Genomic DNA, 23639 nt, shown 5'->3' on the forward strand with positions numbered 1-23639 from the left:
AAAATCGCACACTCCGATCGCCTAACGGATGACCGTAACCGCCGAGTATCACTATTACCACAACTTTTCGATTCTTTATTTTTGTGACCTATGAGGAGTTTATGGAAGGCTCCGTAGGATTGTAATGATAAATAGAACCTTCATTTGGTTTATATGCACTACAACAGCGTTTGTAAGCGTTTGTTCCAGTTGCCCTCCAACTTTGCGTAAGGTGTAACGCTTTTTCAAATATAATCCACGGCGACTTACATGGTCTCTACATACATGTGATGGGAGTGTTGTTGACACAAATCAGTGATACCTGAAGCGCCAATCAGCGACCATGTATAACTATACAGTCGAAAACGAAGTATTTATCGCGCAGGGTTAATTTGTATATGACGAACTAACGGTAAACTGTTTCCGAGGTTGTGGAAAGAGGCTCCAGCCAGTGTAGGTCGTTCAGCTGTGGCACCCTTCAAATGCTCATCTGCTATGCCACGCAAGCGAAGCACGAGGGCTGGGATAATGCTTGGTTGCCCAAGACTAGATAGGTGATGTCAAGAGGCAGAGGTCGGGTTCGAACCACGAGCCTTCTGGTTAGTAAATTCGCGCCAAAACCACTGAGTCAACTCGCCATCTTTGTAGCATTCAGAGTGGGCCGCCACTGCCACTTTAAGTTGACTAGTTTTGCTCGGGATCACCATCATTATCAGCTGTAGGAACCGTAAGCATGACGTTAGGTTTCGAGTCCACCCAATCTTGCAGTGGTATTTTACACTTTGCAGGCGTGAAGTGCATGCCAAACGTGGGACAGTTATTTGGATTGTTTAATATTGTCTGCATTACCATGGGTCAGATCCAAGAAGAGCTATGTCGTCTTCGTACTCGATATCTGTGAGCAAACGTTCGGGGTCACTTCGACTTCACAGACATTAGAGGCTGATAGTGAGTCTTCCATGATCGTATCAATGACGAATGGTAGAAGAGGATAGCCATGTCTCATGTGAACTCTGATGTGGTGAACTCAGGCTTATGTGTGCCAACGTACCCTTGTGTCAGGTTGTTTTACGTCGTTTTCGAAATAAAATAAAAGATTAAAGTCGCAAAGTACAGATAATCAGTCATTTCTGGGACAGATATAGCGTATTGTTGTATGAACGGGCTATCTGATAATCAAAGTCCCCGGACCGCAGATGGAATAAGCTAGCAGCAGCAGTGAATTGACCAGGGAATGGATGTCTGGAGGATCAGAAAGAACGAATCTGCACAATGCACTTACATCTTTGTTCCTTGACTGACTCTGGAGCTGGAATTGACACTGCTTCTGGCACCCAACAGTTACTATCTTGAAGGTTGCCTCTAAATATGTTGGTCGTCGAAAACCATGGCAATCTCTGTGGAGCAATGATGCCCCATTAATTATTTGCCTTCACCAAGGCGTTGTAAACTAACTTCCTCCGATTCGTGAAGGTTGACTGTGAGCTGTTGCCTCATCATCATCGACAGCATGACATCAGTGTTCAACACCGATGCTTCACTACATCCAATAGTGTCGGATAAGACTGTCCTCTGTTCCGTGGTTTCCATCTCTGTCATCGACAGAATCACGGAAAATCCACTTCGAGCGTGTAGCGTCTGTAAAGTCGAAATGCCAGGATGTTCTCTCACGGATATCGAGAAAATGAATAGCTTAGCTCCTCTGATCTGATCCTACCGAAGTGCACATAATATAAGATAATCTAAGTAATCTCATCCAGCAGTTTTGTGTGCGCTGAACACCTTCACATTGTGAAGCGCTGCTGCGAGATCGGGTTGGATCAGATCCGAATCTCAAGCATTCAGATAAGCCGATTGAGGTTGTAGTAAAATTTTTCAACTTGGATATTCGCAACAGTTTTTGCGGTCTGGATGAGGAAAGTCAGCAGCATTTTCCAACTTGCAACATCTGTGGCGTAGACGTGACGTACGTTTATCTAACAGAGGCTGAGTGTACAGTACTGCGGTGTTAATTGCCTCAGAAACCTCTCTGGGGGCGTCAAAATCTCTTAATGATCGGAGCTGCAAATACATTAGACCTTATCGCAATGTGAAGGTTTGTGTACCTCCTTTCCACATAAGCTGTACTGACGGGCTTCGTTTTGAGACCCGCAGTTTCTCATACCGAGCTAACCGGCAAATAGAGGTCCGAAGAACACAATCTCCTGTCCCACACGTTCGGTGTTTGGAACAGGTATGGCAACTTGATCCTTGAAAAAGCTGGTACCAATTTAGTCGTTTGCCTGTGTCCACATGCTGCTTCGCGGTCAGGTTTTTGAGCCAACGATCTTGGTTGACGTCCTTCTGTCCAGGGGATGGATGTAGTAGCCGCGTAAACAAAATCAACAGGAAATTGTAGTGTATGTTGTCAGTCAAGGCAACAAATGGGACAATATTTTGTCAAATGACCTAATGAGTGGCCGCTACAAGGTCCACAAACCGTCACACCATGGTAACGGAAAGATCAGGGGATGGATGTAGTAGCCGCGTAAACAAAATCAACAGGAAATTGTAGTGTATGTTGTCAGTCAAGGCAACAAATGGGACAATATTTTGTCAAATGACCTAATGAGTGGCCGCTACAAGGTCCACAAACCGTCACACCATGGTAAGGCGACGGAAAGATCTTCCCTAAGCCACTTCCTTGAATGCTTAGGTTTTGAGATACTAAACTCAAAATGTTCGAAAGACCTTGCTGCAATTGTACCACAGCGCTGAGTCGAATACTGGGTTCTGTAGAATTGATCAATTTTCTGAATACTCCTAACTATTGAAATCCCCCCATTTTCTGGTAGGATATGCATCTTTTTATTCTGCAACTGAATTTCATTATTGGGTTGGAAATGGAGCTTGCCGCTAAGTCGAATTCCTTATGTTGACACTCCGGGTTACCGGACGGTGCTGCTATCACGAGGTTGAACTGTACCATCTTGCATCTTTCAAAAGCTTTTCTTAGTTCAGCTATGCTGAACACTGGTTTGACCGAGTGGATATCGGTCAAGTTGTTATACTTTTTTGAGAAGATATCTGCTACATGATTTTACCAGTGTGAATAAGGTTCTTATCCGTCTCTCTGGTTTACTCGTTTTTCCACTTTTAGCCCTGTAGTGAGGACATGAAAGTTGCTGTGGTAAGTGTTTTAGTATATCTTTACCTTTTAGGTAACTGGCTCGAACAAAGGTATAGGATTGGCTTTGGTTGAAAAATTGGCCGAATTTTATAAGGCGACCGGCGGGTGGCACGTTTTTCTGACCGGTATTCTAATGCCCCATTATTTCACTCACGCTCTGTACTTACAGCTCGTGATGAGCAACGAGGTCACAGAGCGTGTGAACAGTTGCACCTCAAGGGATTACCGGTCAAGTTCCACCAGCTGGACATATGTGATGATCGTAGTCGTAAGCGGTTCTTAGGTTTCCTCACATCCGAGTACGCTGGAGGAATTAACGTGCTGGTGAATAATGCCGGGATCCTTTACAAAGTGAATTTTAGGATTTTTAGAATTCTCACTCGTCGACTTGATAGGACCAATCCTCAGCTAAGTTCGCGGAAAATGCGCATGTCACAATCGGCACAAACTTCACCAGTACACTGGATTTCACGCTTGAATGTCTCCCCGTTCTAGCAGATGATGCCAGGTATTCGTATGCCTGTGTTCTTTCAACTCTGTTTTCAGGCTAGTCAATATGTGTAGCTTTCTAGCCCGCGTAGCACACAGAAAGCTTGGAGAGAAGCAGAGGGAGAAATTCAGTTCTCCGATGACCCTTGAAGAACTTCGTGCTCTGATGGATGAATTTGTCAGGTTGTGCATCCTTGTGTGTGTGTGTGTGTGATTTCTCACGATTTTATGTGCTACCGATTTCAATCTCCCTTGGCTGCCGCACCTTACTTATGTTTCATTTTCGGATCACGGTTTGTGTGATTGCCTTTGTCGTGCATGCTTCGTAGTTGTTATGCACGATGTTAGTTTACTATAATGGGCCTTGCCATTTTTCACACACACGGCGCGCGAATTCCTTACAAAGCAGTGCTTCTCGCTGAGACTTTATCCAGAGGTTGACGTCACCCTATACCGAAATCCCGGAAAGATGGCTTCACACGGTTTTATGGCAGAAATCGAGAGGGCACGATATGGACTATTGTTTGGGTGAATAGAGAAACTGCTACATTCATCATGGAATAGGGTGGCCACTGCGTTTAACTTGAAAAGTTATCTAGCCTGAACGTTCGTTACAAGAAAACGCTAGAAATAGATGCACATTGTTCCACATAAGCGAGGAATGTACATTAGTAATTCACTGTTGTCTTCATCCAGTAATTTCAACAACTTTGGAAGATGAAAACTTATAGATACACACAATTCGTAAACTACGAAGAGGAAGCCGAAGATAGCTCTCCATATTTCGACACAATCATTGCAAGTAGGCTCGGCTGATCTGTCAGCTCTAACGCTTACGGGGAACCTGAGCGTTCCCCTAATCTCATCCTTTCAAGGATAATTGTTACGTTATCGAAACATTTCCGTCCCGTACCTGTGATCTTTGCACACCAGATTGTCCCCACAAGTGCGCTAGCAATGGTTTTTAGTGAGTAAATGCCAAAACCTCACGGGCCTTAAATCGTCGGCCTTAAAAGTGTCAGTCCCCGAACCTCTCATGGTGACAATGCAAGTACACGGACAACCGAACACATAGTGCAGCACTGAATAGACATGTCCCCAGCCAGATCCAAAGTCTACCGATGCCTCCAGTCTATTGGTGTCAAATCCTACTGTGTAGCAGAGGAACATGCTGATAGGTGTCTTATTTGCCGAACGAAGAAGCACGCGGTTCGTTGGTTCGAAATAAGATTGTATTAGTAAACTTAGTAGCGGACCTTCAATCATCGACTGGCAGGCATCTCTTGCCCAGCCGGGCACTGACTCTCTCACTCGTTTGAACTCACATGTTCTGAGAAGTTCATCGAGACCGCATTTCCAAAAATTGCTTAGTGTCAAACTCAGGCTACCATGTACTTGGGATGCGTGTCGTTGCTATCTATCTTCTCGTTAACTGACCAGTCTGATCATTGCCCTCCTTGCTGTAGAAGCGTTATTAAGTATTTTCCTTATTTTTGTTGCTGATTAACCAGTGCGAAACGCTCGCATGTTTCAATCTCTGCTTTCCTACTATTGTTTAAAATGTCAATTCATTTATTTGATCGTAAAACTGAAAAGTTAGCCGGTGAAATGTTAGCATCATCATCACCATCATCGACAGCGTGACATGGTGCTTCGCTTCCGTACAACCATGATTTATTTGAAAGCTTTATTGTGAAGAGAAGAATGGGCAAGGGACTTAGTGCTAGCCAACCACAATCATTCTGAGGTGCCTACATCTCGAGTCGCTCATTCAGGCAATCTGGACAGAATCTGACATGACATCGATTGTTGGCTATATTTTGCAGCGTCTCCAGCAAGGTGCAGTGGATTCACGCGGTCCTAATCCTGGATTTCGAATCGCACCGACAGCACCCACACTTTTCGTAATCTCCTTCATACCCCTGTCCCAGGTCAAGGGTTGACCTCTCTACTTCCGTCACTCTGAATTGGGCACGGAAAACAGCACTCTCTTCAGCAAACAATGGTTCGTCATGCGCAATACATGGCCTAACCAACGCAATTTCTGGGACTGGACACATTCTTCAGTGAAAGTCCCGGTCACATAACCGAGCATTCGCTTTCTAATTGCCGTGTTACGGATTCGCTGGCACCAACCCACAAGGGCTATGGTTTTGAGACGACTATTAAACACCTGAGGACGTCTCAGCTTCATCGCTCGAACAGGTCAAGTCTCACAGCCATGCAATAAAACATTCCGTACTGTAGCCAGCTAGACACGTCCTGTATGGTTCAGGGATGTACGGTTTTGATGCTGTAAGTGTCTCATATAGGGAAACGCGACCCCACCTTCGAAGATCCGTCCATTGACCTCGTCCGTCACACGGAAATCTGAGCCAATATAACTTTCAAGATACGTAAAGGGCTCTAGTACTTCGAGCCACGATGTCGTCTGCATATTCCAGATTGACAAGGTGTATCTCGACGCATTTATAATTATTCCGCATAGTGATCTTGTTCGGGGTGTTCGGCTGCGTGGTAAAATTACAAATTACCGCCTTGTAGATCACTTACCTGATTGGTCTGTGGATGGGAGATGTTTTGCGATCGTTGGTGCTGGGTTGCAGGTTTGCGACCAACGACCCGGGGAAATTCGCCTGCTTTGCGCAACATGGTTGTGATGTATTCACCCATTCTCTGCCATCAATGTGGGTTCCACTGCAACTGCAGATAAAGCAAGTGCATGACGTGGCTGGCAAAAAGATGTGGTCCCCGCGATAGATTAACTTGAAATCTGAGGACTGAAGCGTAATGGTCCACCTGGGAAGCCGGAGAAGTGCGATCCAAGGCGATTATTAGTTCCTCTCTAGTTTTTGCGAATGTTTTGTCACTCTTAAATGTGTATTCACAGTAAGCATCGCATGTTCTTGTTTACAACCTGAACCGCTATGGGAACTTCGCACTCTGTAAATACATTCTGCACCATAGTTTAATCGTTTCGCTCGAATAATCCAAATATTCGTTACCAAATTTTTTGGGAGAATGAGACGTACCAGACAGGTGGCTAGTCCCTGTAGTCAGGCTTAAGTACATGTCAGACCGCTTGAATTACCAGTTGCTTGATGTCCAGTGATATTTTCATAGAATCGGCTATTCTGAACCCTGATTATCATAGTATGGAAACACGGACGTTCATGCTCTCTAGACTGTGCAGATCGTTCAGCTGAGTCAGAATGAAAGGTCTTCGTAGCAGATTATTCAACTAGCCTGAATCAACAACAAATTTTGATAGAAATCCTGAGGCTGCAAATGATGTGCGTTTTTTAGTTTTATTTATCCGCACAAATTTACGCAGTGTCATGACAGAAACTTCTGGGTTTCTTTTTGGGAGCGTTCGCAACAGCAACGAAACCGAACTTTTCTACCTCAGTGACACGGAATTATGGTCCGACCCCAGAAGTATGAACATCTAACCAACGTATCGATGCGGTATCAACGGTAACGAAGGGCACTCCTATTGTCTCACAAACCTATCCAGGCGGACGCTTAGTTCCCGAGTTGAGGTCAACAGAAAACCTTGAATGATAGTTGTGACAACTGAACAGGTGTTCGTCATGACTTGTTTACTTGACGAAGCTTACTTTCGGAGGTATTCGTTGGAATGTGTATGATGTACAGATTATTCCAGTTCATACTTTGCTTTGTGTTTCTCAATCCTAGGCACGCCGATACGGGAGATTACGAACAACATGGCTGGCACAATATGACCTACGGTTTGTCCAAACTCGCCCTGACAAAGGCAACCTTCATACTGGGCGATATGCTAAAAAATGACCCGCGCCGCATCCTCATTAATGCGGTATGTTTGCCATTACATTGAAAATTCACCATTGGGTATATAATGCTCTCCTTGAAAAAGAGGAACAAATTTCCCGATTGTATCTGATAGCGTGAAGTTTTTGTAAAGACACTGTATGGTTTTGCCGTCAGAGTACAGTTCTCATTTTCTGCTCATTCCTTTGAAATTCTATGTGTTTTTGTGGCTTTGTTCATGGTGAGTGGCCTCCTCCATCAAGTGATGAGATTTATTTGACGGAAGCGTCAAGCATGATGGGTGGTCAGTTTTTATTGGAAGCTTCTGATCGCTTTTAAACTTGCATGCTATTGCGCAATAGGATGGAGCCCTTTGTTTTTCAACATACCTTACGGACACATTTTTGCAACAGGGAGGTATTCTTTGGATGGATCAACCATGTTGTATGGTGCACTGTGTCCTACGCACTTACTGTATCTACTTGTACTCTTTAATTTCGAGGGCTCTGGCTGTTGTTCCAATCCGTTAGTTGTTGTTACCTCGATTTCTGATTAGGAGCATGCGGACACAGGTGGGCTTAGTCAGACGTGGGCACTATTTGTTGCTTGTGCACTCAAGAACCACTGCTATGACCGTGCATCAAAACTAATGCCTTCAGTACGTAGCTACTAACTGAACTGGCAATCACCTCCACACTCTCCCACTTTGCGGTGATCGCAATTGTAGCAGCTGGAACCAATGTGCTGGAATACGGTATATGGCTGTTAAACTGATTGGCTGATGATGATGCTTTGGAAACTTCGGGCTTAACTTGTTGACTACTGTTGGTTCGAGGTCCACCACAGTTGTTGGTTGTCCGGATGTAATTCATATTGTTTGCTGCGTAAACAAAGAGAGCCTGTAGAGAAAACTTTTTATATGGAAGCCTTCATACAACACGCCCAAAGACTGCTTATCTCCACGGCTACTGGATAGCGGAATACATGGGTCAAATCACGAGATAACAATTCAGTAGGCTAGAAGAACTCATGTTTCGTTGATGAAGCGTAAAACGATGAAAATCAGCATCTTAATTTCGATTCATTCACTTCGAAATTCAGCGTTGAATTTAACACTGCCTTTCCAACCCCATTTCCCACACTGGCTTTGCAACAGTTTTTTTTGCCTGGAATTCAGAATTTTTGACAGGTTGTCTGATGAAAAATACTCGAACCTGGTTTATTTGGCCAGAAACATTTCGAACATCAGCTGACAGGTACAACTGCAAGTATTCTTTCTGAACTTAATTTATCCGGACAAAAACTTTGCGTTGACAATCCTTTGTTGTCTTGGTATTCCACGACTGCACATCACGAGCTAATTGGCTGATCAGCAGCTGGTTGTCACCTGTGTTCGTGTGCTTGTGACATTTTACAATCAGCTTCTGGTTTCGTCTCTCTACAATCTTTTTTTGTGCAGTCACAGTCACCAGTGTAGTTTTAGTTCGCTGTCATTTCCTCTGGATTGTATTTTTGCTCATGTAAAGGCTTCGGAAAAAAGTGACACGAAAACAATGTCTCTCCTTACAACCACTGTCTTTTGACTGACCGTACTGCCCACCAGCATACATCAGACACGATCCGGTTTGGCAGTGTGTGGTGAGATGAGAATATTACACGATTTCATTTTCTGTGCTGGGGTCCTTGTCCAACAGCTACCGTATTCGCCTGTTCGGTTCTGATAGATTTCTAGTGTAATCGATCAGATCACACACTTGTTTGATGTACCGTTGATTTACCTTATAATCTTCCAGTCGATGGTTATTTTGTCTCCGAAAAGCTCACTATATAGTTACTCGCACACCTTTACAAGGACCTAAGATACTTGGCCACATGCAGACCATATATCTTTGTCGTTACTGTTTGTTACTGTTTCTTCTTATCTTTTTCAGTGTTGTCCCGGTTATGTGAACACAGATATGACTGACCATAAAGGTACAAAGACACCAGAGCAAGGCAAGTACAAATTTCTCCCTGTTAAAGTGGTTACTCTTAATTCCATGCTTGATGATAAATAAATGATTCCGAGCCACCGCCACTACCACCAAACCCAGTACTACGTTCGTTCATATAGTAAGGATAAAATCAATATATGATTTCCTCTGGTCCTAACTTATTTTCATTCTTTCACAAATTTTATTAATGTATTCAGAGAGTTTCCGCTTGATAGTCATCGTTACGTTTTCATTTCTGATCGCATTATTATTCTATTTCCCCATCCTCCCTGTTTTCTATAGGAGCTGATACACCATTCTTTCTGGCAACTTTGCCAGTGGGAACCACCGAACCGAATGCCCAGTTTGTACATGATCGCAAAATCCACCGTTGGTTGGAAAAATCAGAGTGCTGAAAAAAACCACGTTTTTGCTCCTCAATGTCCACTTCACTTTAGCAGTACAATACATCATTTCTCCTGTATTTCTTGCTGGGTTTTTATCGGGCTTGTCGCTGTCTCGCATACATCTCTACAAGAAACTATTGTTTCTGTCAGTAAGCTCCAAACTCCTGGTGTCTTTTCAGAACTTGATATTCAGTGTCATTGATTCACAACAATGCACATTTATGTCGCGTAACTCCGTGTTCCTCGTGCGCTGAGATGTCCTTTCTGTTCGTGCTACTTTTATTGTATAAGTAGCGTGAAGTTTTTTAAATCGCAGTGCAAGCCAGCTGGCTATCACCCCAAGCCCTAGCCGAACCTCGGGACTAGGCGGTGCACACTGCTGATCGTCCAAACTCACCTACAAAGTGTTTCCGGCTTTTGAGCATGAATCTATTTTGTATTGAAAGGCAAACTCCGAAATCCACCCTTCCAAATATACCTATCTGCTAGTTTCCAACCGGCTGGCTCAGTAAAGTTAACCCCTGGCTGATACTCATCAGTCGGTCTGTTTGACGATCTTTTGACAAAGAGTGCCTTGTGCGCTAACGGATAGCGCGAATCCGACCACTGCCGAGAATCCAGTGTTCTGTCCTGCGTTTTACATTGTTTTTAAACCCATCCTCTTCTCTGATCTGAACAATTGTTCAGTATTGTGTCCATGTAAATTTCAATTCTAATCCATCCCACTGCAGTGCCATCAACTTCAGTCCTTTGTGACATTTGGAAAAGTATGCACTTGCCTCCCCTTGAGGTGAGCGCCCTCAGAGCAAGCCACTTCTGGTTGGCCTACGGAATGGAATGCTGCACCACAGTGCTTACTTGTTTGCGAAACGCAGTAAAGAAGCTCGTTGGAACAAACTCACTGGGAATGGAGTAGGAGGTTTGCGGCAGGTACTTGTCTGAAACAGTCTTGAGTCGCATGTCAATCCTCCATGGCATAGTCAATCAAGGGGCTAGATGGTGAAACGGTGTGCGGCACATTGTGTTGCACTGGAAAATCATGAACTTGATTGTATGCAGTCGACCGTGATCAAATGGGCTTTTCGCCTCTTGTTTTAAGGCAAGAAACCACCGAGAAAGAAGTCCCCGATGTGTGCTACATTTAGGACTGAAAGACGTAGAAAAATTAGGTGAAAAATTCCCTTGGAATCATCCACCATGGGTCCACATATGGAATAACTTAAAGTACGGGCGTACGTTTCCCTAAGGGCATGTCTTGTCCGACTATCCAATGTCACCGCCTTAAGCTCGCGGTTGCAAAGTCGAGAAAATAAAACGAACTGGAGTCACTCTTGGAAAATATAGACTGACGAATGAAATCAGGTTGAGGTCCAACCAAATCCATAGGAATCCTTTTTAAGTGCACCGTAGAATCGACGGATAATGACCACGAAATAACACGAACGGATACATTTTGAAAGAAAGTGGGGGTCGTTTGAACGACACTTCTGACGGGCAGAGAGCCTCCCAACTTATTGTTGTGTTGTTTATCTACAAAGAAAAGTCAGACAAGTTCGTCGGACAGTGGAGCCCCGTCTACCTACCAACAAAGTATTGGGATACGCCAGAGAAATTACGGTGTATACTGTGCTGTATAAATACTGTATACTGTTTCCGTAACCGCGCATTGGTGGAGGTAAAGAAACCATGTCGCTGGAAAGTTTAAAGTGGTACTCGGACGGCGGTTGCTACCAGCCTCTAAGATTGGCCTAACTCAAGTAATATTCCACAATTTGAAAGGACAAAAGTACCTTGCTCTCCTCTCAAATGATAAAATCTCTCACGGGTTCTTTGGTACGGTCGTGTCCTCCTGACTGATAGGAGACAGCACGTCTTCTGCGTCGGGCTAGTCAAATTGCGTTCGGATGCATGACAGCATGAAGTTATTCAATACACGTGCATGTAATTGGTGGTCACATAATAGCGTGATATGATGAGCATCATCGAAGTCATGGACTAGTTTTTTCTCTTGGCTAGATTCCAACAAGAACCACCAAACCAGTTAGTCTTACATCAAGATGTGTTCGTATACAAAGGCGCTGGTTACCGTTGGGAATTCGGTAATTCAGTTAGGATACTTTCGGATAACCGTGCTTATCTTTTATTTGATCATATAGCGTCGTTACTTCTAATCGGCCTGCTATTGTCAAAAGTTCCGACAAATGGTGCTGTGTGCGTCCACAAGGCTAAATTATTGGCCCAGTCCGGTCAGGAAGTGTTCACTGTTGTGGTAAGTCAGTAAATTAGTTCTGCTGGGAATTGAAACTGATAAGTGTTTACTTTGCTTGTTTACTTATGCAAAGTAGATAAACCGTTTGAGGAAGGGTAAAGTCAGTTCTTTTTAGGTGCTGGAAGTTTTGTTTCATCAAGGAATGATTTCAAATGAAGTAATCCCTACTGCGTGATATGAGTCTTTTATTTTACGTGTCCTCAAGGGTGACATGTCGTCCAGATCCTTAGCACTAACCAATGTCAAGAAATTCATATCAGCAAGCACTGAGTACGAAGGCGCACGCAAATCCCTCAAGCGCCAAATAGCAAGAAGCCTGAGGAAAGACAGAGCTTTGGTGGATAATGAGAGCTCAACAGATGGAGAGGGATTTTGCCACCGGAAACAAACGTGCTCCAGACCAATTATGGCGATCGACTGGCCAGAGGAAGGCAAAAATCAGCGAACAAAGTGACTCATTAATTTAGTCGCAGAAACGCCGACTGGAAGGTTGGGCCGGACATTTCGAAGAATAGTTTAGCTGGCCTCGTGCAACACAGCTTTTGGGGGCGGTGCATATGGATGCATAGGAGTTAAACCTTAATCGCCGTTCAGAAGGAATAGAGTACAAAGTATCCGTAGTGAAACATGAGAAGGCATCTGGACCGAACGGTCTGTATTCAGGCTTCTTCAAAACTCATTGGCGTGATATGGAGCGAAGAAAAAGTGCCTGTAGAATGAAGCTTCTTTAGATATTCCTATTTTAAAAAGGGTATGTGAACGCTGTGTGAAAACCACCGCGGTATGAGCCTGGTAGCTGCGGTGTCGAAAGTTCCATCTAGTCTAAGCCTGTGAGGGTTGACTGAAAACGGAGTGGTAGATCGGTGGAGGCCAAGCTGGGTTTACGTCCTGTAAGACGATGTATCGAATACATTTTCACCCTCCGATAGATTCTGGAACAGCAGCCAAAAATGCTGTTTATTCACTTGAAAACAGCATTTTACTATGTGAACCGTCAGACACTATGATAGTGTTTATGGGGCAAAGGTGCCTCCATGACCCTACTTAAGGCGATGTACACCAACTATCATAAACGTGTGAAGGTCCACTGGAAGCTTTCGCCTGAGTTCACTAGATCAAGTGGTTTCAGGCTTCACATCTCTTCTTCCTCATTCAATAATCTTGGAAGACACTTCCAGGCGGTAATGCGTGTGGGGTCGAAGTGTTCCCATAGCTTTCACTCACCGATATCGAGTACTCAGATGTTATAGCTCTTGTTGGATCTGGCGTCAAAGAAAACAACGTTAGCTAATTCAAATAATTCTACGTCACGGTTTGGCAGACGCTCCACACCTGCAAAGCGTATAGTGCCACTGCAAGAGTGGGTGGGCTCAAACCCTAACCTAACTTATGCGAATCAGTCCTGCTGAGCTATATCGTATAATTTTTGGAGGAAATAAATAACCCACGACATAGGTTGCGCTGATTTTTCCGCGTGCTCCTTGGAAATCCATTTTCGCAAAACCACGCGAAGGGTGGAAACGAGTCAAAGGAGGTCAAACGATGGCTCGGCAGCCAAGTATTATCAAGTATTGCCCGTGTCACTGCTGTCTCCCTGGGTGTGGATCCCGACATAGGTCGCATCAATGATTGGAGTCATTGTCAGACATGGACCAGTAAGTGCATGCATCCAGGTGTTTGCTTTCAGCGCACAGCTTCCCCGCTCAATCTCCCTAGTGCATCAATTACAATGACAACCGCTTGCAATGTCTGACTGTCTACCCCTTCTCCGTAAATAATCAGTGAACAAGACCGCAGCACCTACAACCACTGCAACTACTAGGTTTTTACAGCTGAAGATGGTGATGGTAAGTACTGTACTGTGATTTGGAGGGGTATGCTTGTAGTTCATTGAGGATACAGGGAAATTGAGGAGGAATTCAACGTTCAATACATCAATGAGAGATCGACCAGCGTTGTAAGAGCAACAGGGTTGCGAATGTGTCCATTGAGTGCGCTCTTCAGATGTGGAACCTGTAGAGAAGCATAAGGTGCATAACTCGAAGTAATTAACCAACAGAACAAAGATAGTATCAGAATAACCTTTAATTTATGTTTGGTACAGAGGACAGGGTTAAAATAACTGACCAATGTGATCCCAAGGAAGTTCGATCTCTGTGACCGACTGTTCCATGTCAAGACTTGGAGCAGTGAGTTTGTTTCAACTGTGTCCACTACCGATTGGCTGATTGGCGATCGGACGATCTGACCCTGGAATTGATCATAGTTTCTTCGGGGTCAAAAAAGGCGGTACGAATGTTTTAGAGTTTAAAGGCTGTACATAACGCCGAATATGTGCCACAAATCGAGTTGATGCAATTCCTCATAGCCCTCAAATATTGCGTGCTCGTTGCAATATCCCGTCAATATAGCCTTGCGGAAAAAGTCCTTCTTCTTGTGAGTCCACAGCGGGCATTACACATGAGCTTCCTACAGGACTTCTTACTTATGTGAGGGCTTCTTTCGGCTTTCCAAGGAGTTCGCGGAACAATCATAGCCTGTCGAAGAGTTTTCAGCAATCTTATGAGTAGTGCGTGACGCCTACACAATGTGTTAGCATACTGCCATATCCAACTGTATCGTATCGTATGAGACAGCCTGGTGGAGCACATTCCTTCGGATAAGAATATCATAAACGAGAGACGCAGTTAGGTTTTCCTCTTAAAAGCGAAATTTGCATGCAAGTGAGTGTAGATGGCTAATTTCGTGCAATTTGGGTCCAAGTAGATGATTTTTAGGGACATTCGAGAATTTTGGCTATCTGTCGTGGGCTGTCAAAGAGTTTTCAGCAACCTTATGAGCAGTGTGTTGCGTCTACACAAATATTTAGCCGGATAACATTTCAATCCAAGAACTATGGCTGCCGAACGCTGAATGTTGATTTGAATCTCCTACTGCATTCAGGACATAGACAGAGACTCCGTCATTCCCTCCGCCTCTACTATTTCTTTGCGGCCACGCGATTCGAACATTTATCTTCACGCAACAGATGCTTATCTACAAATATCTTTGCGCTGGTTACTGACTAAGTAACAATGTCTGGAATGTTATTAAGGACAACATACAAGTCTGAGTAGATTGCTGTCTGCCCGAGTCCTTTTCCACCCAGACTTCCTAAATCAAGTGATGTTTTGTCCTCAGTCGACTCAGATAAGCTTTACCAAGAGCTTTTTGAGACGAACTTTTTGTGTTCACCGGCAACATCATTGGGGCTGGAGAGTCTATGGAGTTCCTCATTGTAGAAGGGCTGCTAATGTTCTTCAGTACAACGTGAAGTGTTCGGGCAGCCCAGGGGTTTCTTGGTGTAGATATCCAGTAAGTTTTATTTTTGATGCATTTCCAGCCGTTGATATTATTGATCTGCCCCATAGAGCGTTCATTGTAAAATACTGTAAAATATTCGTTTTGTTCATCCCACTTGGTCTCTCCATAGCTAAACTATTTCCGAAAAATTTCGGAGTTTATTTTTGTGGTGCCATAATCAAAGCCTAATCTGTTCCTCCCAACCGAATCCCTCAATTCCTAATCACATAAGCATAATCCTATTGAATAGTTTTTTTTCACCCACTTGTTCACCCACTTCTTATCTCGAGCTTTTTGAAGAAGACGGATGCATCACAATCAGATCTCTGATGCGAAAATTATTCTCATTCAACTGCATAGACGCTTAGACACTGGTTCAGGGATTTGTTATGGTTGTCAAGAATTCTCCACATCCGGCTGTATTCTATGCTCTCTTTGCATCCTAAGGCATTTATGGCGCAGTTTTATCTGCCAGTGAAAGGGAGAAGACCTTCGCTGCGCGAAGCGGATTTACGAGGATAGCACATACTACTCGCATGCTTCATCAGTGGTATCCACCGTTACACTAGGACCAAAACTTATTTCCATCTCACCATTCTTCACACGGCTTAATAAGTTACGAATCACATTTGATCACTCCAGGATTAGACAGCTTACTCTCTTTCGTCCTCCCTGTAACGACCCGTAGATTCCCCCCGCGTTCAATCAGTTTATTCTTCGTAACCGCGTTAGGTTTGTAAACCATCAGCTGAATACTCGCTTCTATAGGTGTGCAAAAAGACCTTCCTGACTTGGGCCACTTTGTGAGCACGATACAATTTCCAATGGAGAGGCTAGCTGCTTATTTTAAGCCGTTGGAAAAAAAAACTACAAGATAGATTTACCTCTGATTTAAGTTGATGTTGTCTTGAACACAACTTGACGGTAGTTTTTGTTGCTTGATATGGAAGTTTGTTACACTTGTTCTGCTCACAAATGCCCAGATATTGGGATTTCATTTGAGAACATTTATGTACAAGCACGTAACACCATTACGCATTTGGAAACTGAATCCGAAACATTTGAAACGAGCCTTAAATGCCGAATGCCAACACAGACCAACCAGGTTACCGAACAGTCCTGTGCTATCAAGGGAAAATGACAAGTTAGCCAGAAAGAGACGTGGCCATTTGGTAGACAGAAGGTGGTTTCATAGTTATATTGCACCGTATGGACTACATTAAAGTGATGCTCAGCACACTGTGCGACAAATCGAATTTCCCATCCTTGTCTAACGGGGAAAAGTCCTTCACAGACTATAGAAAACACGTCACCACAACCCTGAGGATTTCACTAAATGAACCGATTCAACAACACCGCCACACGGTTGTACAGCTTACCGAAAATTCACAAAACGACTGTCCCACAACACCTTGTCCTGGGTATTTACAACTTTCTGTATCACAGCAGGAATCAACGCTTGCGAAGTATTCTCGAACCTTTTTGTGACGTGATTTCCAAGTACAGTTTAAATGACGCTTTTGATAAAATGATAACCGACTTTCAGCAAAATACCGTTTTCCTGAGGTCTATCGCCGTTATTCACCATCGCAGCTTGACAGCGTTTGATGTAATTCAATCATAAAACATATACACGGGAAATTTAGTGCTATAGAGAAGAATGTCGGTAGGTCAGATGGCTTAGATAGTCGTTGGTTTTCGAGAAATACACTCATTTGCAAATCAACTTGGTTTCACGAGATTGGTTTTCGAGAAATACACTCATTTGCAAATCAACTTGGTTTTCACGAGAGACTCAACTGAATCTCTCGTTCATGATATTCTACAACTGAATGTGCTGCCCACAGGCCGCCTCATGTTTTAGTTGGTATGGTATTCTAGATGTCGCAGTATATTTTCATAAAGGAAACTACTCACAAGGTTGCTGAAAACTCTTCCAGCTGAGCAATCTGATTGCAAACGTTTTACTACCAATCGAGGTGGCATCATTAGTGTGATGTTAGCGGGCTTAGTCGAGCATGGCGATGAGTAGGTGGCTGTGCACAACCACCGACTCCGGTCGTCGAACAAACCAAATTCAGTACCTTTTTCTGAAACACTAATTTTGCGTTCCACGACGGATGTACAATTCTAAGTGGCCGGGCATTTCATCATCAAGTAGACTGCGTCGCAGTGAGGTCACTCATACCTGAGCATGGTTCTAGCTGATATACTCGCGCCAAATATATTCGGAATTTTTTACGATATGTAGATTTCATTTTATTAGCTGTAGGTGCTTGCGTGATTAGTAGGATTTATGCTCCTTCTGCTGTCCTGGTTCAGTTAATTCACATAGTCCACGGCTAGACTCAGATTTCGCTTGCATCAGAGCTCATCAGTAGTGCTGGAATTTGAGCCCCGCATACCTGACACACGATGTGGGTGCATTACCACTACTCCATCAGCACTCACGGGGTGCACCTGAACAGTCCTGAACTTGTGAACGCTTTCGAATAAAAATCCTCGAAAGTCTATCCAGTAACCGACCTGGATTTGTCGGACGACTGACCAGCCCTCCAGAGCTAGTGGCGCTCGAAACCTGCTCAAATGCAAACAAATTCACTGATTCAAACGTAATAAATCAAGCGCTTCCAGATTTTGTTGGTTAGTAACGAGGTCTTTGCCTGCGTCACACATCTGTGTTTCGACTCGTTGCCCGGCGATGGATACTCAGTGCCAATGAGCTCTAATAAGAGGAAAATCGTGTTAATTAGTTCCGCTCTTTGATGTCGATTGAATGAAGTAATTGCACATCGATAGGAGGACGACTGTTCAAACGAAGATGACTGCAGAATAATTCAAAGACTGAGCACGTGTACCTCTTTCGGAAACGGTTAAGGCCTAAACGATTGACCGAAAAGTTCCCTGCTTTGTAGGATTCATCTCTGAAGGAATTTAATGAGGAAACAGAAGGAATTTAATGAGGAAAGAAGAGAAGAAGATTTAGGCAAGTTTTTTTTAACGAAGAGTGTATATCTCTTACTGTAAGTCAACAACCTTTCTCTGTTGGTCATCCTGTGCTGTGCGGTATCAAACTATTCCTTTTATCAAGGCAGATTTTAGACCGATAGTGATCATTCTTACCTGAAAGCACAATTTCTTCCAGTGGTCGAAGTGTAAGGGGGAACTGAGCGGCTTGTCGGGATTGAATAATCTGGTGGAATAATTCCGATAACAAACTGCAGAATCAAGCATAAGCTACAGGACGTCGTTTATAAATTTATTTGAGGAGACGAAGACTGCAAGGACTATGACCAACCACACGTACTGTAGCTGTGACTGTACATTCACATACGTAAATAGCAGCACAAGTAACTGCTTCGTCCACATGCCAAAGTATAGCGAAAGACTAAAATTCACTCGATTCTAGTCTTTGGCATAGGGGATAAATCCGAATTGTGCATGACTGAAAATATATTATAGTGGCGTCCACCACCTCTTCATCCAAACGGATTCCTCAAGGGCCAGCTCCACTTTTTTTAACACACAGTGTTTGTCTTCTTGAATGAAGCTCTGAAATATAGGTAGCTTGGGTCAGTTCATCGGCTGTTGACCGTTGATCGGTTCGCCGAACTTGGCAATTGGCTTGCAAACTTTCCGTCACCAAATAAGAGTTATCATTGTCCTTGGAGTTGAAGTTCAAAGACGCGACAAACCTAGAGTATTTGGCCGACCTAGAAGCGCCGATAAAATCTATCAGACTTAATGGAAACGCTCAGCAGCAACTTCGTCAAACCGTCATTCTAGCCATCACAGGAAACAAGCCACTCACGTTCTTCCCGCCACTATCAGACTTAATGGAAACGCTCAGCAGCAACTTCGTCAAACCGTCATTCTAGCCATCACAGGAAACAAGCCACTCAACGTGCTTCCCGGCAAAAAAGGGTGGTGATTCTACCAGCAAACAAGAGACGCCTAAACGTGATAATGGACAAACCGGACTACATCAGTTATGCGGAAGTCTTCCTCAACAATACAGCTACGTGCCGACGCTAAGGACGCTAACAAGGCAAGCAACTAGCAAACAAAAAACACCAAATCTCCACAGGCTTACAAAGGAGGGATAGTGAAGAACGTGAGCTTGTGATTCAGCCACCCCCACTTCCACGGCCTCCCAAAAGTACACAAAGAAACAATACCCCTCTGACCAATAGTACCACTTCCTGGAACAGCCGGGAAGAACTACGGAACAAGTTGAAACGTCTCATCGGTGGTCTCTACACTCAACCAACAATGCGGGACAATGTTTGGAGAGACTGAAGAAGGTAAACATCGATCGCAGTTAAATAATTGTCTCGTTTGATGTGGGATCACTATTCCTGTCTTAAGCCTCGATTCTGCCAAGACAACTGTGGCCGAATTGTCTGACAATAGCGGCATGATAAATGAATCGCTGGGGAAAGAAGACCTTTGCCAATCGCTTGAATTCTGCCTGATTACACATTTCGAGTTCAAACGGAGGATATTGCGAACAACTACGAGGAACGCCAATGGGATTGCCAACTTCAAAATTATTACTGAAATCACAATGCAGAGATTGGAACAAATTGTGTTGCACGATAAATATCCCAGAATATGGATCCGCTACGTGGACGACACTTTTGTGATAATCGAAAGGAGTGAACTGCAACAAGTAAGCCAACTGTTAGACAATGTTTTCGACAACACCGAATTCACAATCGAAGAATAAATTAACGAAAAACTGGCGTCATTAGATTGCCCAAAGGATAGCTACAAACTGAGGTCTACAGAAAGGCGACACATACGGACCAAATCCTCAGCTACCACAGCAACCATCCAAATTGCCACAAACATAGCTGCGTTCGGACACTTTTCAAGCGGACCGAGACATACTGAAGCACAACAAAACCCAAGGTTAACGAAGTACACCTGTACAAATGGGTCCAGAGAAATCGACACCAAAGTAATTTGATCTAGATATCACTCAGGAAAACAAATAAAACCGATTCAACAGCACAGAATGGAAGGGAACGAGTCACACTCCCATATATCAAGAACACGACAAAGCTGTTATGACAGCACAATACAACAGTCGCTTATAAGCTCGCGAACACTTTGCAAAGGACTCTATCAAGACCAAAGGGAAACTTAGATCCAATGATGAAGAAGGTCATATATAAGATCCAATGCAAAGACTGCCACAAGCGGTATCTTGGACTAACGGAAGGAAGCTCTTCACCACAATATACGAATATAAGCTCGCAACTAAAGGACACAATCAATTTTCCCTCATCTCCGTGCGCAAAGATCAAGCAGGACACGAGTTCTACTGCAGAGGCGTTCGAATAATAGCTCGAGCAAGAACGAAGAAAGAGGGTGCATTCGTGGAAGCGTGGTACTCAGCTGAGAAAGCGCTCAACATATCGAAATTGATCCTATTTACTAACTACTAAGAGCAAGAGAACGCAAGAACCGCAGAGCTCTGAGCTGCGAAAACAACTAGATGGGAAACTCGTAAAAGAATCAGGAAAGCCTCATTCAAACGGACACATAAATTGTTTGGGGTAGGCTCTCAATCAATCTACCAAAGCATCAAACTAACCGGAGAACGTAGGAACACCAACCGTTACAATAGAAGACAGTGCGGTGCAACGAAATCATTAATTTCGAGAAGATCGGACCACAACGCAAAGCAAATTGAAAAGAGGGTCAGTTAACGCTAAGGAAGGAACTGCTGAAGACGGAAGGTGGAATATCCAATGAGCTCACGGGAACGCGGACCACATGCAACAAAAGATCACAAACGGACTAAAAATTGCTTTCCCTCCAAACAGCCAATCACGTGGAAGTTAGCACTTTAAATGCTGTATAAACGCACGCAGGTGGAGAGGATATACTCAACCAAATGTGCACTGATGTCTCCTCGTGAGGAGAGTTTGTAAGTCAGTTATCAAGCTCGGCGAACAGATCAACAGCTGCGTAATCAACAATTATTGATTGAAGCTCTGTCGTTTTGCAATTTGGCTGCGAATTCATTTATTGTCTGTTTTATTACCATGTCTTAATGATAACAATAGTGTTTCGATGACGGAAGAGTGACGAATCCCTTGTATTTGGTGCATTCGTGGAAGCGTGGTACTCAGCTGAGAAAGCGCTCAACATATCGAAATTGATCCTATTTACTAACTACTAAGAGCAAGAGAACGCAAGAACCGCAGAGCTCTGAGCTGCGAAAACAACTAGATGGGAAACTCGTAAAAGAATCAGGAAAGCCTCATTCAAACGGACACATAAATTGTTTGGGGTAGGCTCTCAATCAATCTACCAAAGCATCAAACTAACCGGAGAACGTAGGAACACCAACCGTTACAATAGAAGACAGTGCGGTGCAACGAAATCATTAATTTCGAGAAGATCGGACCACAACGCAAAGCAAATTGAAAAGAGGGTCAGTTAACGCTAAGGAAGGAACTGCTGAAGACGGAAGGTGGAATATCCAATGAGCTCACGGGAACGCGGACCACAATGCAACAAAGATCACAAACGGACTAAAAATTGCTTTCCCTCCAAACAGCCAATCACGTGGAAGTTAGCACTTTAAATGCTGTATAAACGCACGCAGGTGGAGAGGATATACTCAACCAAATGTGCACTGATGTCTCCTCGTGAGGAGAGTTTGTAAGTCAGTTATCAAGCTCGGCGAACAGATCAACAGCTGCGTAATCAACAATTATTGATTGAAGCTCTGTCGTTTTGCAATTTGGCTGCGAATTCATTTATTGTCTGTTTTATTACCATGTCTTAATGATAACAATAGTGTTTCGATGACGGAAGAGTGACGAATCCCTTGTATTTGATCTTCGACGTATGAGTTTTCCTCAGCCCCGCTACTAGAAACACTGTTGCGCAAGACCGAATCCACCACTGTTGGTCAAGATGGTAAATCTTATAATTCCTTGAATATTTATGTTTTTCACCATGGACACCGGGACAAATCCACTGAGCGGGTTTGGAATCACTTTCTGAAACCGTGTTCTAGTGTGTATGGCTCGGATCATCGACAGGTTTTAGAGACAGGGACTCATGGCAAGAAATGTGATGATATTCACCAACTGTATTCGTCTATAAACCGCAAAGCAGCGGAAAGATCTTGATGTTGCATTATTCGCAGGCGTTCGCAGCGAGTTAAATACGCATTTAATAAATTCAGTCATTTACGAAATTTTGGATACAGATTGCAACCTCTGCTGATTTACCAACTTCCTTCACCGTTTTTTTTCCGGTAATTACACCATAATTAATCCTAAGATACAGGAAATCATGTTATCACCTCAGTATTCCCTGCGTCGAGTTCTCATTCCGAAATACCAGCACTCAGTTATAAATAACCAACGAAAGACGAAGTACGTGTAGGTGCCTTAGAATGTCCTCAGTCAGGTTGTGAATCCGGAGGATAGCTCTCCAACAGAACTGTGAGAGTGTTGGATCTAGGTAACGTGTGCCACATTCGGCATATATACACAAAGAGGTTCTCTCATACTGGTATAAATCAAGTGAGGTTGTAGAATCGCACCGATTATATTGCTGAAAGAAAACCCAGAGCTTTTCACTCTTTTCACTGACCGTGGAAATACCGTGAAGGCTTTGTCGATCGTTGCAGCCTTAGCCACTGTGAGCTATTGTCGTCTCGTTTCAAATAAATCTTCCATTTGGTGTCGAATGACAGCAAGCAACCACACTCGTGTCTACAACGTAGCCACTTGAAGCTCTTAGGATGAAAAGGCTACTATTTGATCCCCCTCTAGTTCAGACATCTACTTTCGACACCAAACCGGGTCTAGTGTTGTTAAGTGCACAAGCGACATATCCTTCGACAGACTGATAGCCACACGGAATTCAGTAAGCACTTGTTAGCCGAAAAGCTCGGAGAGTTGATAATTACCAAGACGGATAGCTAGTTTTAGCAGGAATAACCTATGCACATTTTTGCCATACCAAGTGCAGCGTGGCGAAAGCAAACAGTAAGCAACTCTCCTAACATCAGTACGACTATACAGTTATTTAACTGATCAAAACCGTTCACTGACAATCAAGACCACTCTATGAACTGTGATTCCATAATGTACGTATCGTCGGAAAAAATATCACACCTAAGTGCTGCAGTCTTCAGACAAAAAAGCCTGCCGAAAAAGCATTCCAAATACGACTGTTGCGTAACC

At 43.7% G+C, this 23639-nt stretch overlaps 1 protein-coding gene across 1 annotated transcript; it reads left to right on the forward strand.

Annotated features, from left to right (window-relative positions):
• Positions 1-3118: 3118 nt before the first annotated feature.
• T265_13980 (hypothetical protein) lies at positions 3119-9818 on the forward strand (the record flags this gene model as incomplete). Its single annotated transcript, XM_009171479.1, has 8 exons — positions 3119-3148; positions 3180-3273; positions 3318-3499; positions 3544-3656; positions 3695-3820; positions 7337-7475; positions 9361-9403; positions 9706-9818. The coding sequence occupies 8 exons, from the start codon at positions 3134-3136 to the stop codon at positions 9816-9818; spliced, it is 825 nt and encodes a 274-aa protein (XP_009169743.1).
• Between the last annotated feature and the right edge of the window lie 13821 nt (positions 9819-23639).

Source organism: Opisthorchis viverrini, assembly GCF_000715545.1.
Source record: "Opisthorchis viverrini unplaced genomic scaffold opera_v5_129, whole genome shotgun sequence".
NCBI lineage: Eukaryota > Metazoa > Platyhelminthes > Trematoda > Opisthorchiida > Opisthorchiidae > Opisthorchis > Opisthorchis viverrini.